The following is a 14,584-nucleotide window of genomic DNA, read 5'->3' as shown; positions in this document are numbered from 1 at the left end:
TTGACATTCGGCCGAAAAAATTAGTAGTTAACCAACAAATGGATACTTCCATTGGCAGGCTCTTCTCAGGTTGATGTAAAGGTCACACCACACGAGTATAGTGATGCTTTGAAAAATACCATGTTGTTCGTGCAAAACAAAAACACTTCGATACCAGCAGCTGTCATACAAATCATCACTCCATTCTTTTCTTCAGAAAGTGAAATATCGATTCATCAATCAGTTGGTATTCAGTTTATCAGTAATAAGACAGGTATTCATATGTCTTACATTTAATTTTAGAACAAACAAACTCCTTTTGTGGGTATTGACATGCAAAAGAGACACCAGTTGAATGAACTTTGAAAAGCACAACTTTAACGCGCCAATGACGTTATGTAAATTATCCAAATTTGAATACAAGTTGTAAATATAAACGGTCAACGGTTCAAGCTGAACTCAAACGTGCTGCATGCTCGGCTTAACGGCTATTGGTCACATTCTTTGCATTAAAGGTATGTATGTATGTGTTAGGGAGAAAAGTGTATTTGGAAATAGAAAACTGAGTCGACACCCGCCTATTTATGACCTTATAATGAAACCAAAAGTCAAAACCTCGTTTGTTCAGTATCGGAATTAACCTAAGTAAGCGCTGTCTGAAACAATCCTTTCACCACGTCTATACATGGCTTTGGGACTGAATCTTATCCAAGACGCGGATAGTGAGCTTTAGTGTCTGACGTACAACTTCATACTATATTTCATGCCATGTCTTCAAGTAAAGCTACGGTAAAACGGGATTCGTTCAAGATCATCCTGAGTATAGAGCGCCCAAACTTTGTTTGTTTTAAAAATTTTCAAACTAAAACATCGTGGTACGTAGTGTAGCGTAGGGTGTTAATGCCCTGCGAAAATTGGACACGTGCAAAAAAAAAGATGCTTATCGTTACACTTTCCAATGATCTAGAACATATTAGCTATAAACTTCCAATTCCCAATGTCGTGGTAATAGTTAAGTCTACAAAATGTTTGTACTTATTGAGTATGTTTTTACGATAGAAAACGTTAGAAGGATATGATAAAAAGTTTAATAGGCCATACAATGAGGTCACCAGTAGCTTTGAAAAAAGAAAGCAATCATTAAGTTCTGACATGCATGATTTAAAAGATAAGTCTAGTCTGTCTAGTTGTCTACTGAGTGGTTTAATCTTGACAACTCAATCAACATAAATAGCAGTATTACGAGCTTGAAAATGAACTTGTAAAGCGTTTTGCTAAAAACTCTGACTGAAGGGTGTAATTACCACGCGAAGCGTTGTACAGAACGCATTTCATCCCTGGTAGTGATAATACGAGTACAAAACTGGGCAAAGTTGTTGGGAGAAAAAAAACAATATAGATCAGTTTAAGAAAACAGTCAACTAAGACAGACGAACAGATCTCTGTCTAAATATTATGATTTTCTTTAAACTTTTGTTTAGTTAACATAACCGACATCAACTTAACTCTCATAGTTGATGTCTGTTAAATCTATCGTGTGGCGTCACGCGTGCTACTCTTTACTCGCTGTATGCTCTGCTGGACTCAAACACTGAACGAAAAAGAAAAACTATAGGAGGAGGATAAATTTAATTTTATAATTGATTAAAAAAAAACCGGAAGTTATTATTATTTAAACAGTTTGAATCGCGAGAAGGTAAGTTGAACGCGAAACACATGCACTAGATAGAAAAAGGAGATGAAATGAAGATTGCAGATTAGAATTAAATTTCAATTTAATCATAAGATATAAGCTGTAATTTTATTGAAGTGTTTTTTTTTTTTTTTTTTTTTTTTGTTTTTTTGTTTTTTTGTTTTTTCTGCCCCTGGCCTATTTACTGCAGACGTACCTGATCCGAAAGGACTGATAACTGTCTTCACAGAAAAGCTACTCCGATGGGTCTGCAAACAGTCGCTTTTCTTGCTGCACTCGTCGTAGCAACATTAACTTTGGCATCAGGTAGGTCCATTTCTATGCAAGGTGTTCACCTGTGTATTAGAAAGTATAAAGCTTTTGTTATGAATGAGGCTTCAGAAACGGTGCTTCTTTTATATCGTTTGGCAGTGCATTGCAGAAAAATCAACGATCAAAATTCCTTTCATAAATAAAACCCGCAACATGTAACCTTCACAAACCTTCAAGTATCAACTTCATGTGTATAATCAGTTTTAGCACTTGTTTCTTGGTCAATGTTTACAAACACTGCATTTCAGTTTATTCAGTAGTTAACTCGTTCATTTGTCGTTGAAGAAGATTTATTCCGGATTGTAGTACAGTAATCTGATTTTAGACAAAAAGATCCGACAGCCTGAAGCTATTAAAACCAGGGGAAAATATTTACTTTAATCCTAGAAATTTTCATTGAAAAAAGCTCTCAAAAACGTGCTAAAACCTTCAGAAAATTTATACATTTTTTTTTTTGTTATGCGAATTTTGTTTTGTAAGTTATCAAATATTCATACTAATAATAAAGCATGTCAAATATTTACTCTCTTAGCCTTTATTATACCATATCATTCAATAGAAATACATAACAATGTATTTGTACATTAAAATCGTTCATTCTAGCGTAAAGTAATTCATTTTGACACGCGCGGAAATTATCGTACTTCAAACCCAGTCACCTTTCTTGAATGACGGCATTTTAAATAAAATACAGAGTCCTTTTCATATTTTTTTATAATTAGAATTTGAATCAATTGGTAGGACACTTTGACAGCTGGACAAATTTTGAGGCTTTATCATGTAGAAGCTTAAACTTTGAGAAATGCATAGCCAGCTGGTCTGGATCTGACGAAGCATATCGAGGCATAAATCGCAGGTGGACGCGAACAAATAATAAAACGAGGAAAATGCAAAGAGCAGTTACAGTCTGTAGATTAGAAATGTATTAAATAAACTTCCTTGAGCTGCATTGGAGCTTATTAAAAATGAAGCCAGATAATCGAGGAATACAAAAAAACAGACTTTAACCCATTTACTGAAGCTTTGGATCGGTGCCTTTATAGGATAATAATCTTCTTTTTTGTGACAGATCAAGTCTTGATCGTTATTCAAATGGTTATTCAAATGGTAAAACAATTGAGGGAAAAAAACATGTTATTCAAATGGTAAACATATTGAGAAAAACCATATTTGTAACTTTAGCAGTGTTGCGGTTACTTGTCCCCCAAAAAATCCTATGAACTAATTACTTACTTACTTAATTGCTTTCTGTTCTTGCTTCCTTCCTTCCTTCCTTCCTTCCTTCCTCACTCTCTTTCCTTTTCCTTCATCGCCTCTCAGGAAAGCCGCCTTTTCCCAAACCTTCCAGCGAAGTGTTTGATGACCTGTTGGCGAGGAAAATCCAAGGTAGGAGAATTAGCCTGTTACATCTTTTATCAAACTCTGAAACAACCTCTATGCTGCTGATCAACTGGTCAGGGCACGGCTGACTCATACATATCGAACCCTGAAACGACCTCTGGGCTGATCTAAGTTAGGGTATGGCTAACTCACCAATAAAACCCTGAAACAACCTTTGGGCTGATCCAAGTCAGGCACGCCTAACTTATAAATCGAACCCTAAAACGATCCGCTTGGGTGATCCAAGTCAGGCACGCCTAACTTGCAAATTGAATTGGAATTTTAGTGTAATGGGAATTGTGAATAAATAAAAACGGGACAAACCAAACCTAACAAACTTGTACTCACATACATGCGATGCGAGATCTATGAATCGAACCTGATTTGAGTCCCAAAGGTGAGAGGCAAGTGCGCTTCTGCTTAAGTTTCAAGCGTAACGAATAAGAATCTATATGAAGACGATGTTTAATATTTTTGACGCTTTTTTTTTTTTGAAAAATTTTTTGGCATGTATATTTTTAACATAATTGGTATCTTCTTTTTTTCTTTTTTGACACTTTCAAGGCATTTTTCAATTTTTTGTATAATATAAAGCTGATATTTTCTGTAATTCGTTTTCAATAGAGAACGCAAAGAGAGGAGGGAACGTTCATGGGCACATTGTTGCAGTCAATGATGCTTCTCGCCTGATAAAAAGTCAAGACAGCGATGACGATATACCGCTGACCGAAGACATCGAAGAGGCCAACGAAGGTTCGTGATGTTACGTCATTCAATTTTCAATTCAAAATGGAACTATTTGGTATTTCTAAAATACTACTGTCATGTGTCTCGATTTCAGACTCATTTATCAGGTTTATTAGCCTTACTACAGTGTCGATATATTTACGAATAACAACCGTAAAGTGCACAACACTGAGCGAATAATACAAACACTTTGAAATGTTATGGACCTTCACTTTAACACGTGAATATAGTAGATGCACAAATCGAGGCTGAAGCTGAGCAACAAAGAAATCGAAACTGGATGAAGTATTATTACAAACTTAGGACATGCCCGTTTATTTGAGCTTGTGACCAAAGCGCACAGCGGTATTCAGATTGAGCTAGACGCTTACGATATATTTAGGCAATGAAGCCTCAACTTTCAACTATGCTTACATGATATACGTATGATTTCTTGTTACAGAAGCCAATGTTGATTTGTTTGAGGGTGACATACTTCTGCCTGATGACGAAGACAAGGAGGAAGAGGATGACATGAGCCAATCGGAAGGCAGCAAGCGAAATATCATCAAAAACAAGAACAGATTATGGTCAACAGTGGTTCCTTATTACGTATCACCAAAGTTGGGTGAGTTAGTTAATTAATATGATAATAATTTAAATTTTCCATTGCGCATGTTCCACTGGGAGATGCCCACTGGGGCATTAGAAACCTGATCTATTACTGGCTCACAATGTGTGATAAAATATTATCTGATCTGAATAATAATAGTCAAATTTCTGGATTCTAATGTATAAATGATCTGATAATAATGAAAACAAGAATAATTATTTAACAATTATTCGCCGACGGCGAAGTGATTATCGGTGGAATATCCACTGAGCCTGAGGTGATTATCGTGTCAGAATCACCGGTCGCTCGACCAATCACAGCTCGAGAAAGTCTCTATTCAAGTCTAAAATTATATCTAAAATAATATATAAAGACTTTATAATAAACACCAGCGACATGCGCAGACCTAGACGCCCCATCATTTCCGAAACTATGGAGAACACGTTATTCTGTTAAGACTCCTCTTAGTTGCTCGTCAACTTTCAAACCGTTTGCGCTTTACCAAAAGTCCTATTTCTCATTTGGTAAAATATCACTGAACTGTCCTTGAGTACAGACTCATTTATACAAGTTTTGCGTCGATAAGAAGTCAGCGCTATTCATGAAGAGTTCCCGTCCAAGGATCTAAACAAATTAAAGACGACCCTGTTACACGTTATAACTTTTAACTGAAACTTGTGTGCAGCGGCATGGTGAGATGATAAGTTTTATGGGGGTGATATAAGGCGCAATTTAGATTTTGTGAAACTTGTGTTGCGATAAAGTTTCACGAAAAATAAAACTGCTTTCTTCTCGAGCAAGCAAAACTTGTGTCGCGAACGAGTTTCAGTACGAAATTTCGCCGTGTAACACCCTGGTGAAACGCGTCTCGCAACGCCATTGCAAGCATGTTTCAGCTATAAGTTTCAACGTGTAACAGGGCCTTAAGTTGCACATTATTTACACTGTAGTTACGGTTACAGTTGACTTTTGTGAATGATCTTAATTACAAGGTTAAACCTGTATAAATGAGTTTGCTGTCATTGAATACAGCGGTATGTTTACCAAATTCAAAAAGGATCGACTATGACAGCCGCTGACTTGCTTAATCATATCTTTTCAGGCTACATGAACGCAAAGATCAAGCAAGCAGTGAATGAGCTCCAGACAAAAACATGTGTTCGTTTTAAAAAGGTCTCGAGTGGTTATAACGGGGATCACATTCGTTTGGTCAAAGGTCGTGGGTAGGTACCATTCCTCTCCGGTAGATATTTACCGTCCTTTTCTTTACGAGGGTAGCACTTAATAGAGTGACAAACAAACCTGTGGCCCTCGTTCCGTTTTCTGATCGAATTGGAACTTAGGAGTTGTAGAGGGGGGAAAACCGGAGAACCCGGAGAAGGCGTAGCTCAGTTGGTTAGTGCGCGACCTTCAGAGCTTGAGCTCCACGATTCGATCCTTTAGGATCTCCACGTCTGTTTCGACCTCTCTCTAATCCGTGTAGCTTCAGCTTTGAATACTCTTAAAAAACAGAGCACTGATGGAGAGAGGGGGTAAAGTGCGCACCCTCGGCTTCCATTGATAGCAGTTGAATTTCAACTGAAGTAACTATACCGACGTTAAATATAGGTACTTTACCTTTTTAACCCTCAGAATCAACAAACTCTTTTCACATACAACACCGAACACAGCGGGCTCGGCTTGATGTTTAAAAAGGTTTTTCATATCAGATCATGCTGTTATCCTGAACCCTCCCTTCTCCTGACTACTATGTCGATCATCTTATTCCTCCAGTGCTCAAATGCCGTGGGTAATAAAATTGGTACCATTCCTATTATTGGGCCGAATGCATGTTAAGTCATAGCCGCCATCTTGATTGACGATAATCTCAACAAGAGATCTTAAGTCATGTGGTTGCACCTCAAGAATAGTATAGATGTTAGGACAACGATACGGGGAACCGTTATTGATATGGCACCTTTTTGTTTACCAAACTATTCCTTACACTATGATAATCAACTTTCATAAATCGTACCTTTGATTTCAACCCGTCAGTTGTTCATCAAGTGTCGGACGTCAAGGAGGAGGTCAGAAGTTGAACCTTGGAGCAGGCTGTAATTATGCTGGGGTGGTAATCCACGAGATAATGCACTCGCTCGGTAAGTTACTTTACTCTTATCAGTGCAGGATCAATTTTTCATCTTTCTGTCTTTCTAGCCTAGCTAATCAAAGTTTGGATGATGTTTGACAATTGAAAACTAGCTAGCTTAAAACATAACCTGAGTACCGGTACATCTTACAGCGCCACGCACAAAAGTATGACCACTTTTTATGTATTCCCATACTTTTATACACCGAATCGAAAAATGGCGACCAATTTGAATTTGTTCTGCACTGACTAGAGACTGACTAGCCTCATGTTGACGTGGAAACATAAAAGCGTTTTCACATGTATGAGAAGCTAGTCAGTCCTGCTAAACGAGCTTTTACAAGCCTTATTTGGCAAATCCAGTCAGCTTAGCTTTGCAAACAAATGTGTCGTTTTATCAAAAACATTAAAAGCCCATGCATAAAATTATGCGAATACATTCAAGTGATCACCGGTTATACTTTTGTATGCGAACTGTAACTGTCAAACGCAGTTTGTGGTAACACTGCAGAAGGGCCGAAGACCGACGTCTGTACAATATACATTGACACTTAACATACTACATAAGTTTACTCCCGCGGGAGTTTACTGTTTCAAGTTAAATCAAAGTTTGTCTATTTTGACGATATTTTAAGGGGTTTGGCATGAGCAAAGTCGACAGGACAGAGACAAGTATGTGGAGGTTCTATGGAACAACATCAAACGAGGTAAAAAAATTCAAACAAATTTGTCTTTCCGTGTGGTTGAGCGGAAGGCTTCGAACACATTCCCCATGTTTATCTTATACTGATCATGAGGTTTATTAAAATTCAATATATGAAACCTAGCGTCTGCAAACCGCAATTACAGTAATTACAGCAATTACTTTCTAATCTGAAAACTAGAAGAAAGGTTAAAAGAGAAAGGGTGTTCCACAGAAGATCTATTTAGGACCACCCAAAGCATACCGCCGTACCATCACCCTGTTAGATTACTAATGATACTATGGAAATACTTTGGAAGTCTTGGAAGTCGCGACTTCCATTATTTTTTCATTACCATGGAAATATGATGGAAGTCGGACATACGGGTGTGTAAGAATTTTAAGTTCTCGCGTCGCGGTTTCAATTTCATGGAAATAATTTGGGCTTCCAAGACACTGAGTCATAAGCACGTAATGAGGGAGATTAATATCGGGATGGGTGACCTGTAGTTACCCCCACCCCTTCCCCCCTCCCCTCTTCCTCTTCCTCTTCTAAACAAAAAAGTCTCATAAATTACTTATTTTTGAACGGGGAAAAAACGAAGAGAGATAGGCAATATTGCTAGTTAATTCCAAATGATATAGTACACAGTAATTTTTTGTCATAGCTATTTTATATTTATTTAATCCCGCTCGTTAGTTTACCAATAATAGTGTGGATTCAAACTATTGTCATTGTCTGAACATTCTTTTACTTTCGATGAGTCAGAGACCTAAAAGATTGTCTCGACGAAAAATATATAAAACGAGTACAGGTCTTTTGAACTTACATTTTCAAACATATTTTCTATCATGTTTGCATTCACATCACCGATAGTGCAACGTGCAACAAGATGTTCACTGAATTTTTTTTTAGAATAGCTGTATATCTTCGGCGCTGCATTTACAAGGGCTCACTAAAAATACTATCGAAATTTGGGGATTATTGACCTTCGTTTTCATATTCTTTTCTCAATCCTTTGCTTATTTATTTTCTAGGCCGAAGCAAGAACTTTAGAAAGTACAGTCACGGTATGTTGGATACCCTGAACCTACCATACGACACCTCTTCCATCATGCATTATGATCGGTTCTTGTTTTCCATTGATCCTGGGAGGAAACCCACGATTATCGCACGAGGAATGCCGTGGAAGAAACTTGGAGGACAACTAAGAGGGACGCTGACAGCAAACGATGTCTCCGAGATCAACAGCCTTTTTAAGTGTACTTGAATTTTGTGAGCTGTTCTGAACGGGCGATCAAGATTAGACGGTGTGAGTACTGGACAATGATTTTTGAACACAGATCAAATATCAGCTTTTTTTTTACCGATTTTAATTGATGTGTATTTCATTGGCAAGCGCGGAATCGGCGTGAAGAATTGATAGACGCAGAGCGAACCCACGCAGTGCCTTCCAGACTCAGTAAAAACGAGTGTTTTGGGATTTCTGTGGACGCGCGTGGAGATTGGAGCCGAGTAAGCAGCAGAGTAAGCGAAGTAGAGAGAGGAAAATTAGCGGCCTACTTTTCCTCTTTCTTCTCCTTTCTTACTCGGCTCCAAACTACGCGCGTCCAAGAGAATCCCAAAAGACTCGCCCTTGCTGAGTTTGGATGGAATAGTGGGACCGCTCGCAGTTTAGGAATCGAAGGTTCTAAAAATCTTGTTTTCTTCAGGCAATGTCATACATGGAAACACATTCATTGACGTCCACCAAAAGTCTATTTTTTGTGTCTCTACAGTAAACTGTAATATACAATGCGTACTAGCTGTAAACATGTTTACCCCAAACGCCACGACGAGCACAATATTCTAGTCCCTGTGCTCCGCTCTGTCCACCATTCGTTGTATGCGCATACACTATTCTAGTCCCTGTACTCCGCTCTGTCCACCATTCGTGGTATGCGCATACACTATTCTAGGCCCTGTACTCCGCTCTGTCCACCATTCGTGGTATGCGCATACATTATTCTAGTCCCTGTACTCCCCTCTGTCCACCATTCGTGGTATGCGCATACACTATTCTAGTCCCAGTACTCCGCTCTGTCCACCATTCGTGGTATGCGCATACACTATTCTAGTCCCTGTACTCCGCTCTGTCCACCATTCGTGGTATGCGCATACACTATTCCAAAAAAGCAAAGGTGAATTTGTCATTGTGAATTTGTCATTCCAGGCGTTCCAGTGTCGACAACTAGCTATTGAACTGTTGAACCTTTAAAGGTACAAAACAGTGATGTTTTAAAAGTATACAAGACAGTACTGAATAAGTAAAAGCAAAAGATATAAAACGATATGTAGAAAGATTTGGAAACTAAGATGGTAAAAAATATAATATTTGAGAATAGTAGTAAGATAATTCAAATCTGTAAGGCCTTCTTATTAATGCAAGTAATAAAGATTTAAGAAATAGTAACACAGCTGCATGGTCTCCAAATTGTAATAAATAAATCAGTAAAGTTCGTTGGGTACGCCTTTCTCTTGATTCGAGGGTTATTCTCAGGGTTTTCCGGTTTTAAAAGCTCTGATTTAGATCAGCCCAGAGGTTGTTTGAGGGTTCTATTTGCGAGTTAGCCATGCCCTGATTTAGATCAGCCCAGAGGTTGTTTCAAGTTTTTATCTGTGAGCTACCCGTGCCCTGACTTAGATCAGCCCAGAGGTTGTTTCAAGGTTCTAATTGTGAGTTAGCCATGCCCTGACTTAGATCATCCCAGAGGTTGTTTCAAGGTTCTAATTGTGAGTTAGCCATGCCCTGACTTAGATCATCCCAGAGGTTGTTTCAGGGTTCGATCTGTGAGTTAGCCATGCCCTGACTAATTAGCTCAGTCCAGAGGTTGTTTCAGGGTTCGATCTTTGAGTTAGCCATGCCCTGACTTAGATCAGCCCAGAGGTTGTTTCAGGGTTCGATCTGTGAGTTAGCCATGCCCTGACTAATTAGCTCAGTCCAGAGGTTGTTTCAGGGTTCGATCTGTGGGTTAGCCATGCCCCGACTAATTAGCTCAGTCCAGAGGTTGTTTCAGGCTTGATCTGCGAGTTAGCCATGCTGCACGCTCTGACTTAGATCAGCCCAGAGGTTGTTTCAGGGTTCGATCTGTGAGCTAGCCATGCCCTGACTTAGATCAGCCCAGAGGTTGTTTCAGGGTTCTGTGAGTTACCCATGCCCTGACTTAGATCAGCCCGCTACGCTACGCGTCGTGGTTTCCTACGCTTCTCTCATGTTCTCTCAACATCCAGCGTGTTTTAATCAGAGTATCAAACACGGGAACACTGTATTTGATCTGCTAAATTTCAGGCCAGGTTATAGATATTGTTGATTCTTAGTTTGACTTTGGTTTTGTAAGTCAATGCCCGGCGAGGCGTGTGATGCTCATGTCAAAAAGCAGTCTCCGATAACAGGTTGTACAATTGCTTTAGACTTGTCCACGCTAAATCATTAATCGATTTAAATAATGTGACGAAAAGAACTTAAACAATGTTTATCGAAATTAAAAGAAAATAAAGGGGTTTTTTTTATCTTTTTTTTTTTTTTTTTTTTTTTTTTTTTGCTTTTAAAAAATGTACCCAGAACCCTGAAATATGACCTTTAGAGAATATAGGTTGGGGAATATAAACTGATATCATAGTGATCAAGACATGAGGACATAGATAAGTATTCAATGACTCGTGAATTCAATTCATATAAACCACATACCAAGACCACTGTCATTATCTAAACACTTTATACGAATGTTGGAAAGAAAAAATTGTTTAGATTCTCAAACGTAAATATTGATGTTAAACTGAAGGAATGAAATCGATTTGTTTACTGACGTGCCTATTAATACACCTGGAGGTGACGTCAGCTGGCAATAAAGATCGCTATAACAACACAGGACCACAGGAATATCCTGACGTGTTGTTGTTGCTCGATGAGAATGACGTTTTGGATGAGATGTTGGACCAAGCTTGGTTGGAAGTAAATGGCAACGCAGAAGAGGAAAAGATTGAAAAAACTGGAGAAATTGGTGAGAATTAAATGATAAACTGTTTCCTTTTAACTTTTCTTCCTCTCGTAAAATTTTCATAATTTTTTATGATTTAATTTATCCAACTTTTTCCACTCTAAGGTAGACGGACGACCGATAGATCGAATTAGAATTTGGAAGTTCATTTTTGTGTAGCGACTAATATCGGAGAACCCGGAGTATTTGTCATTGATAATTTTTTATTTATCTTTAATTTATTTATTGGGTCTTCACACTCACACAAGTTAAGGTCCATCGTTTTGTAAATACAGCTTATACCAGGTCTTCTCGTGCGTTATTAATAAATTTCCGATAAACTGCACGAACTGACGATATATAAACTGAGCCGACACATTGACGGTCGGCAAATTAATTAACAGCAATTATTTTGCATTCAGACCCCCATGACATAAACAAACAAACAAACAAATATCTAATCCAAACATTTTCTATTCCTAGTACATAATGGGTTCAGGTCATATAGATAGGTTTACTTGTCTTTTGTTTGTTTGTTTTTATCATTATTTCTTTTGTTTATTCATTGTGGCTTCCGTGTTAGACCTATCCGGCCAGGCTATGCTTGATTGTCCACCCTAACAATAGGTAGTCATCCCAATGCATGAAATACAAAATGTCCGACGAGCAAACTCGAGTTCATAAGAATTTACAGATTTCATATTGCTCTCCTGTTTTTAGAATCTTCTGGAAAATCAGCTGCTTCAGGAAGAATTGCTGAACAAAGTGGTGAACAAGAGCTAGAAGACAGGACACGAGGTATATATACTAAGTATAGAGCTAACACGCGGATTATATAGACCCCCAAGCATTCAAACAACACAGTTCATGCAAATAAAGTTATATATGGAAAAGGAGTCAAATAAGGGAAAGCTGGCCGTTTTACGAAAGCTCATGTCTGTTACAAATATAAAATGACACAAACGATACTGATTCACTGTCAGAGGCTTGCATCAAGCCGCACCGGCTAACTCTAGCTCACTAGGAGATGTTCTTACAGCTCATCTGGTGGTGAGCGCCGTGAGCGAAGCGGCACGGGTACGCCTAGCTTCGAGGGAAGAGATGGCCGCTTACCTAACGGGAGACGATTAGAGAGACCTTGAGAAAGTCTAAGGATCACTATACTAAATGACACTAATAATCTCACTAATAATCTTACTTTTTCTTTTGCGCTGATATTTTTGTCTCGTGTATTTGTTACACAAGTTTCAGGGGAGACGGTGTTAGGTTCTGCAGAACATGAGGTCAGCGGTGATGACCAAAAGCACCACCAAGGTAAGCATGAATAAATGTCTCCTGACGTCACAACCGCCTTGTTTTGGTTGCCTTCTCGGTAAATTTCCTTTTTCTTTTGAAGCTCAAAGACCAGTTCAGCAGATGGACTCTGGTTGTGGCTGTGAAGACCAAACATGTGAATGCTGCCTTGATGTGGATGTATCTCATAACATTGCTGATGGTAAGATGCTGTTCGTTGCCTGCGTTATTTGGTAGTCTGCGGTCGTTTGCGGCGAAATATCTCTCACCGCTCCCTACGAGAAAACCGCGGACCGCCAAACATCGAAGGCTAGGCTGTCGATTGCCTATTTCAACCCTATGTCATTATCTCATTTGAACTAAAGTACCTTTCTTTTGTAGTTTGTGTGCAAGTTACTCTCTTGAGAGAAGAGATGGTAAGAGTCAGTCGTATAATTTATGTTCCACTCTCATATTCAAAGCTCTCTACGGAGTGTGGAAATGACGAGTACATTTTCTTAGAATCAATATCATAATCAGATTATTTATCCAACTGGTCATGGTTTTACACTAGGGACTGAAGTTCGCTGTCACATGGAAGGGTCAAACAGCCTTTAGCAAAAGCATATCAGGTAATCAGATGGATAACGAAGCGAAGCCGGTGAAAGGTTAAAGGCTTTAATTCTCCTCTCCCCTGAGATAAAAAAGAAATGTGAGGTGGACGATGCTATATAGATGATGCCGGGCTCTTGTTCATTGCATGGCTGTTTAAAAATTTAACATTTTTGTTGAAGAACACATTATGAAGCAGTCTATTCCATGCTCTGTTTTGATTGCTAATTATAATGAGTGGGAGCCTGTTTTAGGTTTTAAAAAAATTTCTTTTTTCGAAGTCGTTCCGCCGCCTAGGGGACCAAAAGCGATTCTGTGAAGAAAACTGCCTCCTATACGTACACGTCTGCACTTTTCAACGACTACGAAATTTAAGATCTGTAAGAAAATATATGTCAAAGATTTAGTCTGTGCCGTTTTAGCATTCGTACGGTTCTGTTTTCACAACGACTTTAAGCGCGACAATGCCTTTAAAACAGCCACGGCCCTGGAGAATCAAACTACTACGAATTATTCTTTTCCCTTGCTTAGTTAACCTGTAACTTAATTTGCCAACAATTTAATACTATTTGTAATTGCTTTCTTTTTTTCAGCTGAAAATCCTCCTTCCATTTGTTTTTCCATCCCATTTGTTCGTTTTCTCAAAGGATGCATAAGATTCACCAACATGTCTTACGATCATACGTTTGGCGGGTGCATATCGTTAGGATTCAAACTACTCTTATTTAAGAAAGAATTCAAATTAGGCTGCTTCTACAATCCTAATGCTACAAGTCTTGGAGCCAGTCAGGATAAACACGACATTGGAGCGTCATCTAAACCTAAATACTCAATCAAAAGAAGAAAGACGATTCTAGAACAGGCTCGAATCATTGCTGAACAAAACGACAAACACAAACCCAAAGCATTAGGGTGATTTTAATTGGCCTGTTTAAAAAAATAGCGTATTTATTCTGCTTGAAGAAAAACTCTGTCGAGTTGCTCATTTTAAAGATGGCGGCTATCTTGGCTAAAAAAGTCCCACGATGCACAGTAATACTTAATCGTCGACCCAGTTTCCTCGACCACAAAATGGCTAATAATTATAGTGACTAACAGTCAAAGCAAAAAAAAAAAAAAAAAAAAAAAAAAAGGAAAAAAGAAAAGAAAAGAAAAGAAAAGGGGGAAAAA

The 14,584-nt window shown here is 38.5% G+C and overlaps 2 protein-coding genes and 1 long non-coding RNA gene across 3 annotated transcripts; 2 read left to right on the top strand and 1 right to left on the bottom strand.

Moving 5' to 3' along the window:
- Positions 1–1,778: 1,778 nt before the first annotated feature.
- LOC116307180 (uncharacterized) lies at positions 1,779–4,660 on the bottom strand. The gene is made up of 3 exons (XR_016119511.1): positions 4,526–4,660; positions 3,222–3,348; positions 1,779–2,007 (listed from the first exon to the last, which is right to left on the bottom strand). It is a non-coding gene; the product is annotated as an uncharacterized LOC116307180 (long non-coding RNA).
- LOC116307179 (hatching enzyme 1.2) lies at positions 1,864–9,966 on the top strand. The gene is made up of 9 exons (XM_031717328.2): positions 1,864–1,978; positions 3,305–3,370; positions 3,989–4,117; positions 4,554–4,718; positions 5,806–5,926; positions 6,738–6,841; positions 7,467–7,538; positions 8,552–8,826; positions 9,727–9,966. Exons 1-8 carry the CDS (start codon positions 1,915–1,917, stop codon positions 8,782–8,784), a joined length of 954 nt encoding a protein of 317 aa, XP_031573188.1. The 5' UTR covers positions 1,864–1,914; the 3' UTR covers positions 8,785–8,826; positions 9,727–9,966.
- A 1,275-nt stretch (positions 9,967–11,241) lies between these two features.
- On the top strand, positions 11,242–14,512 carry LOC116307174 (uncharacterized). The gene is made up of 7 exons (XM_031717324.2): positions 11,242–11,554; positions 12,251–12,328; positions 12,776–12,844; positions 12,927–13,025; positions 13,205–13,239; positions 13,377–13,434; positions 14,008–14,512. Exons 1-7 carry the CDS (start codon positions 11,338–11,340, stop codon positions 14,328–14,330), a joined length of 879 nt encoding a protein of 292 aa, XP_031573184.2. The 5' UTR covers positions 11,242–11,337; the 3' UTR covers positions 14,331–14,512.
- The last annotated feature ends 72 nt before the right edge of the window (positions 14,513–14,584 follow it).

This window comes from Actinia tenebrosa, unplaced genomic scaffold (genome assembly GCF_029948245.1).
Source record: "Actinia tenebrosa isolate PJP-AT-01 unplaced genomic scaffold, QUT_ActTen_1.0 PGA_scaffold13__45_contigs__length_12533684, whole genome shotgun sequence".
Classification (NCBI taxonomy): Eukaryota; Metazoa; Cnidaria; class Anthozoa; order Actiniaria; family Actiniidae; genus Actinia; species Actinia tenebrosa.
Note: the sequence above shows the minus strand (reverse complement) of the source record. Positions and strands in the feature narration are given on the sequence as shown.